This window comes from Rhipicephalus microplus, chromosome 6, assembly GCF_043290135.1.
Source record: "Rhipicephalus microplus isolate Deutch F79 chromosome 6, USDA_Rmic, whole genome shotgun sequence".
NCBI lineage: Eukaryota > Metazoa > Arthropoda > Arachnida > Ixodida > Ixodidae > Rhipicephalus > Rhipicephalus microplus.
The window spans coordinates 21,024,382-21,037,327 of NC_134705.1; the positions used below are offsets into that span (position 1 = coordinate 21,024,382).

The window sequence follows — 12,946 nt, forward strand, 5'->3', positions numbered from 1 at the left end:
GGCAAGGCGCTGGCGAGCACAATCCTGAATAGCCTTAGAGGTCATGGCTTCGACCTGAACCTACTTTGCGGACAAGGATACGACGGCGCGGCATCAATGAGCGGCCACCTTAACGGTGTTCAAGCCTTCATTCGTCAAACAGCGCCCAAAGCGTTGTACGTGAATTGTAGTGCCCACTCGTTGAACCTTGCTCTGCTTCACGCATGCAAACTCCCCAGCATCCGCAACTGTTTGGGAACTGTATCCTACACCTGTACATTTGTGAGAGCTTCGCCACAGAGGACGAACCAACTGCGAGACAAAGTAGAAGATTTAACACAAGAAAAAAGAAAATCAGTTCTCTCCTTTTGCCAAACAAGGTGGGTAGAGAGTCGCGATGCACTTCAGCGTTTCCTTGAACTGTACGTGCCTATTGTACAATTCCTCGAATGTTTGAAAGAAGAGGCCGCGTCATCTGATACTTCATCAAAAGCTTCTCAACTGCTCAATGCCATTACGAAGCCCGAGTTTGTCGTTTCGCTTCAGATCTGTAGCGACCTCTTCTCTTTGACACTGCCACTTTGCAAGTTTCTTCAAAAAATTGACTGTGACTTGGCTCAAGCGTGCGATCACGTAAAGAATGTTATAGACGTTCTTTCCACAAAAAGGGCTAGTGCGGAAATGGAATTTAATAAGATATTTCTGAAGTCCCTCTTTGCTAAAGATCACAAATGTTGAGATGGCCCTACCACGCATCACTGGAAGGCAGATGCAAAGAAGCAACATACCTTCTGCTACTCCCGAAGAGTACTACCGGAGGAATGTGTATTTGCCTTTGCTGGCTGACTTCGAAAATCAATTAAGAGACCGGTTCGATGCCCATAAGAAGGTCGTGGTAGGCCTTAACATGCTGCTGCTGAAATTCTGCGCATCGGCTAGCCTTTCTGATATTGATGATGCAGTGCAGTTTTACCTTGGCGACATTCCTTCGGCTAATGTCATCGAAGCAGAGTTCACACTGTGGGTGAACAAATGCTGCCAGATCGAAGAAAAGAATCGCACAGCTTGTGCTTTACAGGCCTTAGAGATGTGCAACCACGACTTTTTTTCGAACATCGACAGCCTACTTTCTATCTTGGCGACTTTACCCGTGTCGACGTCGACCCCGGAACGGACTTTTTCCGCACTGAGAAGGCTGAAGAGCTACCTTCGAAATCATATCAACGACGACAGATTGACCGGACTAGCACTGCTCAGCATCCATCGAGAACTTCAATTGACCCCAGAACAAGTCCTCACCGAATTTTGCAAGTTGCCGAGAAGGAAAAACTTTCTCGTTTAAACTTCCCTCTATGTTTCAAGAGTCGATTAAAAGCTAAACCCAGCTAGCCCAAGCTTCAACCCTTCTATCCTTTCGCAATTACGAGGAAACTATCCAGCAAGCAGAATGTGCGAACGGTAACAAGAAAATCGGAATGTCGTGCGACTTGTTTGTTTGCTTGCATACATGCTGTCACAGACTGCCACCTTTGCGACCCGGCGTAACGGCAAATTAACGGGCGCCGCACTCCCCCGCTGACCGATGGAACCCTTCACTTATGAAAAGACTGGCCTTTCGTGCAGAGAAGTACTGAATGGGGTGTTCTTCAAACCTTAGTCACCGATGTTTGATCCTTTGTACCTACGGCGGCGTCGGCAGGGTCGTCAAAGGCCGCGATGCACCCCGAACTAGCTGCAGACTGCAAGACGCACCGGCTGAGATCAAGGAAACTGACCATTCCCACGAGAAAAACTGCTTGTGGACAAGCCGTATGAGAGAACCCCAACAGATTGTCACTCTCGCTCAGTTGAGGACCCTCTCCTAATTAAAAAGGGACGTGGTCAACATATTTTTAGGGTGGAGTTTCTAACAATGAAACGTGCATGATTGGACCCATGTAGAGGTCTCTTTTCCCCCAGGACGAGAATCAGGGGACACGGAGGTCGATTTAAGAGCAGGATTTCGCCTTGCTAAGCAGTCTAGTTGCTGACGACCATGGTGTAGGAGATCAAGAAGTATTCCTTAAGTGGTTGTGGCTCCGTGTCGGCTGGCCACCTAAACTTAGCCATTCGTCTAGTTGTGACGCGAAATTAACGTCTGTAACGTAGGCATCGGTACTTGAATCTCGAGTAAGCTCAACCTGCCCGAGATCGGCTTCAAGCCCTAGCCTCCCGGAAACACCAGCGCTGCAACACCGCCGACATCGCAGTTGTGCCAGAACTCTCTCTGACTTCTCGCATCCGATCGTCGTGGACTCAACGCTGCCGGTCATCACAGGTATCCCTTCACCTGTTTATACCTTCGGACTTTCTCATCTGTAGTTTTATTGTTGGTTAGTTTTGTGTAGTTTGTAATACTTCTCTCTTGTAAGCTGATTTATTGATTTTATATGTATTTTGTTAGTTGGTATCAAGTGTTGTACTAGATTCCTCTGCAATATTCCTAGATTCCTCTGCAGTGCTGCAATATCACTAGCGTTTTGCTTTTCCCCACATACGTCTCTGATCTCTTCACTGTCTCTGCTTACGTACGGAACGACCTAACCTGCTGCCATTCCCGTCGCCGACTTCGCGCTAGCGACGCTAGAGTGGCAGCTTTTAACACATACATACCGTTTTTGTACCGCGGTTACATTGTGTTACTTCATCAGGAGCCGTTAATCGCGGTGTCCCCGGCTTTGGTGGTGCTATTGTCCAAACTTATTTCTTGCTTTAAGCAGAATTTGAGGTTGACATATGAATTTCTTTATTTGGGTACAAATAATTTAAAAGTACCATCGAATTAGTACAAGTAAGCGATGTACTTGTTTCATTCACGAAAATAAGCCAGTATAAATCTTAAAAAATGGCAGCCGTTCTACACGCGAACCCCCCCCCCCCCCCCCCCGAAAAAAAATTCCTGGGTACGGCCCTGCCCAAGAGGCTTGGCAGGAAGCCCTCAAGAGCAATCAATACAAGCTGCAACTACAGGCGGTCCAGAGGGCCCGGGACATCGCTACAAGCCTTCGGCTGCCAGCGCCATCCTGGGCGGAGCCCCCAGGTTGAATTAGGGGCAGAATGGCCCTTTCTCAGCCTCCTCGGGATATGTTTAAAGTCAATCTCTCTCTCTCTCTCCGAAGATCTGTCGTCACCGTGGTCACGGAGAGTTTCCATGAGCGCCTACTCTGACATCCTCTCTGTGGTGACAACACGGTTGTCCGAAATTAAGAAAAGCCGCAAGCGCGAAGCGATGAATGCGATAGCAACAACTACGAAAGTACGCTGACAACGGCAAGCAGATTGAAACATGCAGCGCGCAGCTGACGCACGAATGATGCACCAAAGCAACATACACAGGACAGGAAAGAACTAACAACGTTTATCGCTCTACACTTAACGCGCTGTTGAAGAAAAATGAGGCACAAAACGTAATCACAGGTGCAGATATGAGTGCGGCTTAACAAGTGCCCCAGTTAATTTTGCACTCAGCTGTGTTTGAAAAGTGAACTCTTCTCGCAAATAGAGCCTGTCCAGCGAGCGAAGGGATCCTTGTGCGCCTGGCAACTAAACGCTATCATCCCGGTCAAAATCGAAGGCGCGCAATTTTCCCCACCGAAGGATTAGCGCGCGCGCTGACAAGCATATAACCCCCCCCCCCCCCCCAAGTCCCAACTCGCGGGGCGAAGTACGCGGTGGAGATAAGCGCGCGTCGGCGCATCGTGACGAGCTGCAGGGCGCCGAGCGCGGGCGACCCTTTTTTTTTCGTTCTTGAGTTTTCATTATATATATATATATACACACGGTGAATGGTGGCAGCGGCAAAAAAGAAAAAAAAAAGTCAGCCCATACTGTCCATATAATTGGTATCGCAATAGGAAGAAAAAAAGCTGAACGTCGTCGAGGCCACACCATGCGCGCGCAGTGAAACTGCACGTGCGCGCGGCGTCGAAAACGAAGAGCGAACGAGACGGACACAGACACCTCGGACTACTATTCGGTAAGGCGCCCTCCATAGGCAACGCAGCCCGCTAACTGACAGCGTACCACTGCCAACGCGCAAAAGTAGTTGCGTGTTTTTTTTTTTTTTAGTTTGGTTTGAAGTTGGGGGGAGGGGGGTAGGCTCATCCGCGCATGAGCCCGCGGCGGCGAGAACGGAGGCTCGTGGGGTGCAGGCCCGCCTCGTGCACACCCGCGCGCAATAAAGAGCGCTCGCTCTCGCCTTGTGTGCCGAGCGCGCCACCGCGATGGCGGGGTAGCCGCGGAAGATGCACGCTCGTATCAAAATGCCAAAATGCGGAGCTAATTTCTAGATTGTCCGTGGGGAAAATTCGTTATATTAAGGTTGTCTCCTGCTGTTACTTTGTTACATAGAGGTCGCAAATACATGTGCTTCTATGGAGCGACGGCGGGGAATTGAAAAAATTTGATATATCGAGGAATTCGTTATATGAAGGTTCATTATAAGCAGGTTTAACTGTGTATGTTCTATTAGTTTACATGAAATGATAGTTGAGAGCGGAGCGTTTATTACCAGCCTTGTGTATAGGCACAACCTTGGCGACCTTCCAGTCTTGGTCAAGAGACTGCATAAGAAGAGAGATGAACATGTGCTTGTCCGTTTGAGAAACTTTGAGCTTATAATATGGTCATTCCCACATGATGAGGGTGTTTTTAAGGTGTCAATCAGCTTTCCTATTCCCGCAGAAGTGATAGGAAACATTGAGCAGTAGTAATCACGGCACACAACTGCGTCAACAGGTGCACCAGTGTTTCCTGAGAAATTGGCCAAAAAAATGTTAAATAACGCGGCACATTCAGATGCTGGTGGCGGTTCACCAGAGTCATCGTTGATTGATAAACCCGCATTTTGGTTTGAATTGATAACGTTCCAAAACTGCCGGGGGTTCCTTGATAATTGTTCAGGCAATGTTTGAGTTCAAAAATGATTCTTAGCAGTACGTACAACTTCCGTGTATTTTGCCTCAGTATTGCGAAACGCTACCCAGCGATCTGTAGTATTTTGCAACTTGGCTATGCGGAAAAGGTGCTTTTTCTTAATAGGCAAACGTTTGAGCCGCGCATTATACCGCGGTCTCTTTGTGTTGTTCCGTATGCGTCGAAAGGGATGTGCGCATTGGTGAGACCAGTAACTAGGCTCCTGAAAAGATCCCAGTTCTCCTGTACACTTCTCTCATTAAAATTGCAACAAAAACTGTCTAAGTACGCACAGATATCTTAATTATTGGCGTCAAAATCAGCATTCGGGTAGTCCCGAATGTATTTGTCTTCTTTATTTCCATGTGAAAAGGACATAATAATGTCGAAATGTAGCACCAAATGGTCGCTCAGACCAGGAAGATATACGGTATAATTGGGGATATGAATTGTGGACGTCTTGACGAAACTAGTTCAAATGTCCTTGTTGGTTTTGTTATAACCTGGATGAGGTAAAACAAGTACAAAAATCTAGGAACTTCAGATTTTGTGTTGAAAAGGGGTCGAGCGGAGGAGTACCAGTGTGCCAGGGGATGTTAAGAAAATTCACGTCACCTAAATGAAAAATTGGTGATGAAAGATACCGAGTGACAACATAGCCGAGAGCGTCATGCAATTCATCAAGAAATGACGATGTAGCATGCGCCTAATATAATGTTTGTGCCCTTACTCGAATTACCACCCAGACTGTTTCCAGAGAGGACAACGTCTACTTGAAAGGAAGAAATTGTTTGAGATACAGCTATCAATACGCCACCACCTCCTCTATCGCACCGTCTACCTTCTCTATCGCACCGATACAAATCATAAGTGACATCAGTCTGGAAAAATTTGGTATTTTACACTGTTAAGCAATGTCTTGATTAATATTATTAGTTTTGCCTCCATTCAGGAAATAATAGAATTAAGCTGAATCCTATGCTTCATAGTGCTCTTTGTTTTGGAAAAAAAGAACAGGGACTTTGAAAATAGCAGTTATGTCATCATTACTACCACTGGCTTATTGTTACTTGTAAAATCACTGAAATGAGCAAAAGTCACATTATTTTTGCGGTTACGAGTACTAAAAGCGAGTTCATGCCACTACCAGATCGCTTATCTTGGGTGACACTGTCGTTTGGAACAGTGTTACGAGTTTGCTTCTTAGTATATCATCAGTGGCACAGTCGTAATTGTGCCACCTATACAGCTTATCAGGCCAAACTGAGAAGTACTGTGGCAATGACTTTGCAAACTGTTTTTTTTTTCGGGCAACTCGTCTGGCTAACGAAAAGTCTTCTGTGATGACAAAATTAACACCTCTAAACGTTGCTCGCTTAGAAAGAACTTGTTGCCGAAGCTTAAAACGGCTGAACTTGACATTAAAAGGTGTACACCTGTTTTCTTAGTAGCTGCCACCTCACCTATGCGCACGCTCAATTAAATCACCAGTTATATTCGGGTCGACATGTTGCATCGAAGACGACGTTTGTTTCGGCTGAGGCTCGTGCTGGTTCTGCTGAGGCCACTGACTGCTGGCTCGTTGCTGTTCGGCACAAATTAACGGTTGCCTTCTCTGGACTTCTTAACGTATTCTTACAAAGCTTACATTTGGAATAAAATGGGCAAACCATTCAACATCTCCTAAATCATGTAGAGGGAATGTGAGCACTGCTATTTTAATAAAAGAAGTATTTTAAGCACTCCACTAGGCAAACAGTGACGGAGCCCACATTAGAATTTGCCACGCATGTGTAATCGCTGGACAGACTCCGATGACAGACTCCGAGGATTCAAATGTGGATCTGCCAAGATGGTCGGTGAGACGTAGACGATCTAGACAGCCCGGTGAGACGTAGACGATCTGCATAGACATCAATATTTGCTCCTGGGTCAACGCATCCACGAGTGAAGAAAAAAAGTGAAGAATATCGTCAAACGCATCGAGGCATTCCGCATGCTTCTTGCGCGGAACCATGCTTCAGTCGCGTCCTACTTTGCCAGAGCTCTGACGAGCTGAGTCGACAAAGGGTGCTTGCACGCAGCGCTGTTGCATCTACCGCGTCACTCTCGAGCCTCACAATTGCCTCTAATTCATCGCCCGCTACGACGCTGCCAATCAAAGACTTCAATCTGCAGAAGATGGCGTGCCAACTGCATATGCTCCCTCTTACCGACGAGGCAGTACAGCCTGACGCATCGTTTCCTGCCCCCAATAGAAGGGCTCTCCGCAATCAACTCGACGAGTCGGAATCTCTGGCCCAACCGTGTACATATGTGGCTGCATCTTTAACCTATGCTACCATCGCGGCTAAACCCCCAATACTGACACCGCCACCAACATTCGCCTTACCTGCCTCAATGCACCCGCCAACAGCCCGGCCTAAGCATCGCCGGCATTTCGAAACCAGTATGTCCGGAATCCCCAGCGTACACAAGACAACCGGCCCATATGCTTCGCCTGTGGTTTCAGTGGAGATGTGGCCCGCTTCTGCAACTGTCTCATACCACCTGGTCATCAACCTTCTGCAGCGCCTGGCTACGGTGGCAACCCACAAGAAGCTACTAAACATACTACGCGGCACAGCTGAGCCTTTTCGCTACCTCCGCGAAGGTTTCGCGAGCCCCGCTTATCTTCACCCCGCCGCCACTCAGCCTTACCTCGTCGGCACTCCCCTAGCGAGGGAACCTAGCTGCTGCGGTTCTGCAGGCACAAACTGCCAGTATCGCGACTTCTGCATGGCTTGCACAGTCCCCACGCAATTTACTCGACGTTATGGCTGAAGCAACTACCCCGATAGCGCTTATTGACACAGGGGCTGCGACATCAGTCATATGTCAAAACTTTTGCCGTAAACTGCGTTAGGTCACGACGTCGTGCTCCGGCATGATACTTCACACCGCAAGTATACGCCGCCCATAGCGCCGGTTGCTGCACATACCGCCAGGGTGGTTATTAACGGCGTCCTTTATGTTGTCGAATTTCTCGTGCTATCTTCACGTTCACATGACATCATCTTCAGCTGGGATTTATTGTCTCAGAATCGTGCCATCAGCGACTGTGCCCGGGGCGAAGTGACGATCTTCCTGTTCTCGGATGACGCATTGCCTTGTCCTACGAAGAGTACAGAGCAAAAGCTCAGCGTCCTATCCCACATGGACATGCCACCAGTCATGTCAGTGCTTGCGCCCGTGTCTTGCTCAACTACTTTGTATGTCACTTTCCTTTTTACACCGTCGCCTATTTTTCTGCGTCGAAGGGCTTTGCGTCTTCGTTTTGCCATCCTCAATACCACATCCGGATTACCAACTATGCTTGTGTACAATCCGTTCAAACGCCCTGTGGTCTTGCTGCGTGGAGAATCTCTTAGTTCTAGTCATCCTGTTGATCCGCTCCACACCATAGAGACGTCAGATCCCACGCACTGTTTTGAGCTCGGAGCCCTAACTTCTCCCGTGCAGCACACGTCATCTTCGTCATTATGAACTTCGTCTTCGCCAGGCATCCTTGAATCAGCCATGGATGCCGATCTGCTGCATCCGTATCGCACGCAAGTCCTCGCGCTAGTCCAGAATTCTCGCTCGTCATTCGATTGCGACCAGCCATGCTTGAGGCGTATGGCGAACGTCGGTCACAGCGTCCACAAAGGCTCGCATCCTTCAATACGCCAGCCATCATACCATGTGTCGGAAGCCCAGCGGCAGGTCCATAATGAGCAAGCCGATGAACTGCTGCATCGCGGCATCATTCGGCCGTCCCGGAACCCTTGGGCGTCTCCGGTCGTCCTAGTGCACAATACGCTTCTATGCGGATTACCGCCGGCTGAATAAGATCACTCGCAAGGACGTCTATCCACTGTCCCGCTTAGATGACGCACTCAACTGCCTGCAAGGCGCGGAGTACTACTCATTTTTATTTCTTCGCTTTGGCTATTGACAAGTGCCGGTGGCAGAAGGTGACTGCGATAAGACAGCTTTTGTAACGCCCGATGGCTTATATGAATTTACCGTAATGCATTTTTGGCTCCGCAACGCGCCCACTACTTTCAAGCGCACGAAGGACACCATCCTACGTAACTACAAGTGTACAACAAGTCTGTGTTATCTTGACAACATCGTCATGTTTTCGTAAGATTTTCCGACTCACCTTGTTCGCCTGCGTGAGGCACTGTCCTGTCTCACCTCTGCCGGCCTCCAGCTCAACATCAAGTGCCGTTTCGCGGCCCGCAAACTAACAATACTGGGCACGCAAACTAACATGCTGCCGTCGAGTTCATAGTAACCCGACCACAGCGAACTCTCTGGCCCACCTGCAGGACAGCGTCGTGTTTTTTTCTTCCAGCCAGGCACCTATATATGGGGGTGAAAGCATTCTTGCAGGCCGGCTCACACACAATGGCGTCTGCTAAGACGAACTGCCGGGTCAAACGTAACAACCCCTACTACATCGATTGACTTTGTTTTTAATTGTGTACGACATGGCAGAACCCTGAAGCGCTTGATGAAATGACTCTTCAACACTGCCAACGAAATGCTCACGAGAAATCAAATCTTGTCCGTCGTATAGAAATATCAAAATGAATACGTTGCTAAATGCGAAAGAGGGACTTGCATCTTGGACATTATTTGATATACTCACACTGGAATATTCAATCAGCACCTACGTATTGTTCAATTTGTTGCGTTTTTCTGTGTACAAGGCCTATTTATATTGGTGCATGTTAGAGGATTGCTATTCCCATCCAAGAAAACTTGGATGACGCTTGAGATTCGCCTTCAAGAGTCGAACTCGATAGCGCAATGGGGTTCCATGTGTGTCACCTCATAAGTTGCTAACGTAACTTCGGTTCTCGATGGATGCTTCAACTATGCCGCAAAGAAACGAATGTTAGCACGCGCGACACTCACCGGTTCAAACTATTTTAGAATGCCTACTGCAAAGGCAGTTGCGAAGCGCCCACTAAGCTACATTTCTTACTTTTGCAAAATTAGGTACGAGTCCACTGTGTACGTGTCGGTTTGGCCATCGAAAACGTACCCAGCTCTAGACTTTGTCTAAGCGCTTGGTAATGGGTGTTGAAGCTTGGCGTGATTATGAAGTGCAGTATTCTTACTGCGCATTCGACAGCTGATGTAGAACGTGCCATATGTGTTGCACTTGTAATAGACGAGCAATAAAGTAGCAGTTTGTAGTATATTTGTAGTATGGCCGGTGACCTTTAAAACGTTCGTCTATATAGGATCGTTTCTTTACATTCCTTCTATCTACATATAACCTGCCACTGCCGATGTTAAATTCGTAAAATATACGTAGCGCAAAATGTGTCACAGATTTCTTGCTTTATTTGTTCTCAAGAATATTCAGCACTATGTTTTGATCAAAAATTCAAATGTAACATTAGTTTAACGACACTTTCCAACTTTCTAAGTGTAACTGTATCGAGTTCCTTTTGCTTTTTGGGAACCTGTAACGGGAACTCATTCCAACATTGGGAAGGAACGACGAACGAGCTATCGCTCCTGTTTCAGAGGAACGAGTGAAACACCACGTCAAACAACAGTAAATGCCGATTGCACCTGAGTATCACTAGCACGCACCCTTTCTTCCAAACTAAATGAAAATATTTCATAGGCAACGCTCATCACTTATAATCAGCCAGACTCTCAAACAACAGAAACACCTCGAGTTTTCAAATTTGGCGTTAGGGGTCCTTGAAGCCCAAAACTCCCTTAAAGGCTCAAACCCGTGTGCTGTTCATGAAGTGTCAAAAACGCATAGTTCAGAACTTGGCCAAAAGGCACGAGACCTACTAACCTTGTTTTGATCCGTCCAGTAAAGGAAGAATCCATTGTTGTCCACTCGCAGCGTTACCGGCGTGCCCAGCGCTGAGTCCTGCGAATCACAAAGCCTGGTGTCACATCCACCCGATGCAACGATCTGTCGAGTATTCTCTAGACGACATGTTCATATTGAGGAAGAATAATTTATGCGCACATTTGTAACGTCTGCCGGTGTATTGTAAGCATTAGCACCGCTTGACTTGCACACTTGCATGTTGACGCTTAGTGGCACATCTCGATCGCAACTATACCACCCATGATCATGATTTAGGCTTTGTGGTAGCTCAAGCTTTAACGTATACCTGGACACAGCGAGTCGTGAATGCCGCACAGAGGTGACATCAACAAGCATACTCTAAACACCAGTCTCGATTCGCGCGTCGTCAATAAAGGGTTTAGTTGAGCGTTCGCAGCAGGGTCGCACCCTGAGAGCCCATGGCAAGCTGCATCCGCGAAGCTGCTGCGCACGCTCGACCAAGTCTGTCTAAGGAGAAAAACGGCGCGGTGTACGCTCCTAAATGATAAGGTAACGTACGCCTGCACCACGGAGTAACATAAGACAGGAGCGCCGACTCCGCTCGTCTGGAAGGGACAAATTTTCCAACACTGTTTCATTATTCGTGGCGTGTTCGACAGATGGCGTTACGAATAGAGAAAAGTTTAAAAGGCTCCTACCGTGCGAAGCTCTGTAAGAAATTCTAGTTGGACGCTCGCAGTTGTGTGTTCTAAGACGAACATGATGGCACCAGAATGCTTTCAATCGGTTCATTATGAGCTGAGAAAATGAGCATGTTCAAGCGGCGCGAAACCATGACGAGGGGAGGCGAGCTCGAAACCACCGCCGCTCACCCCGCGCAGCCAAACCTTATTCTCTTGAGCAAACGGCCACGTGCGCAACACGTCCCGAGCGAGCGACGTTATTTTGTTGACCAGCGTTATATTGCTGTTTCGGTGTTATGTCTACAAATTTCTAAATGACAAAGAAGCTAAATTATCAAGTTCTGCTCGTATAGCATGGACAACCAGCACACGGAGCGCCGCGCTATCGAGGGCGGCCAAAAAAATTCGGGCGTACAAACAAATACTAACGTGAACCAGGCTGCCGTGCGCGATGATCGGACGAGGAAAAATAAGCATCAAGACCGGCGTTGTTATTGTATTCACGAATGCCACAGCCAGAAGAAGTTTTTATTAACAAAAAAGCTAATCAAAAGCATGCGTAGTTGACTCGCTCCGGCGTCGATTTCCTCCAATGCAACACGGTTTGGAACTCTGGAAAGTATCGCATGTCTTTTAAATAAGGCTTGCTTTGCAAAAAAATTCAAGAAAGCACATGAAAACTTATATTGCGTAAGCACTGCACCGTATATTACACACATGGTATTTATTCGATTGTAATGCGACCATGACTGTAACGCGAGGGGTGAAATTTCATCACGTCTAAGAAACAAAATAGAATATCAATACTCTGTACACGAGGGACGACTTAAGCAGCTAAAAATCTGGGAGAAAAGGAAAACTGCCTCGCGTCCTATTCGAGTAAATACGGCATTATATCTGGCTGTCACGTGCGCAGTTTCAACCCGGTTACAAGATGATGACTGCCATAAAAACCGTGATGATCAACGTATATTGCATTAATGACTACGCACTGCATGCCAACCAAGAAACCACCACGAAGTCAATTACCACCAGGTTGCTCAAAGGCATTTTTTAAGTATCAGGCCTAAACGACGGCCGACCGCAAAGCTTGCGAATGGTTCACAGACGACGACGAGACGACTTCGTTGAAGCATGACCGCTGCGACATGTTTGCATTTCCGCTAAAACCACAATCTCCGCTTTACGCTGGCCTTTTTGTGAAAGTTGCCTTGGACACCCATTTCGCGATTCACAATCAGATTCAAAACGTTTTAAAAACTGCGATACGAGCATTTTGTGCGTTCGCGCTAGCCACTGAACACACCATAAGTGAAAGCGCGTAGCGAAACAGCTTCTGTAACATATAGTGCAAGAGCTGTGACCACCAACTACGTAAATGTGATGTTTTCACTCAAGACAGCTGTCACTGGACTGAACGCTACCTCAGTGCTGCCTGAGAAACTGCTAATATTTTTTTTTTTTTTTACTTCAA

The 12,946-nt window shown here is 47.4% G+C and overlaps 1 protein-coding gene across 4 annotated transcripts in view; it reads right to left on the reverse strand.

The window, feature by feature from the left end:
* The window catches only part of Plc21C (Phospholipase C at 21C), a 685,580-nt gene that overhangs the window by 570,668 nt on the left and 101,966 nt on the right, over nt 1-12,946 (reverse strand). For 3 of the 4 annotated variants that reach the window (XM_037419231.2, XM_075865843.1, XM_075865842.1), the window contains exon 2: nt 10,787-10,864. The exons of the other annotated variant lie outside the window; for it this stretch is intronic. In XM_037419231.2, the coding sequence (XP_037275128.2) occupies nt 10,787-10,864 (78 nt within the window). The remainder of the gene's footprint in view (nt 1-10,786; nt 10,865-12,946) is intronic. 4 annotated transcript variants of the gene reach the window in all.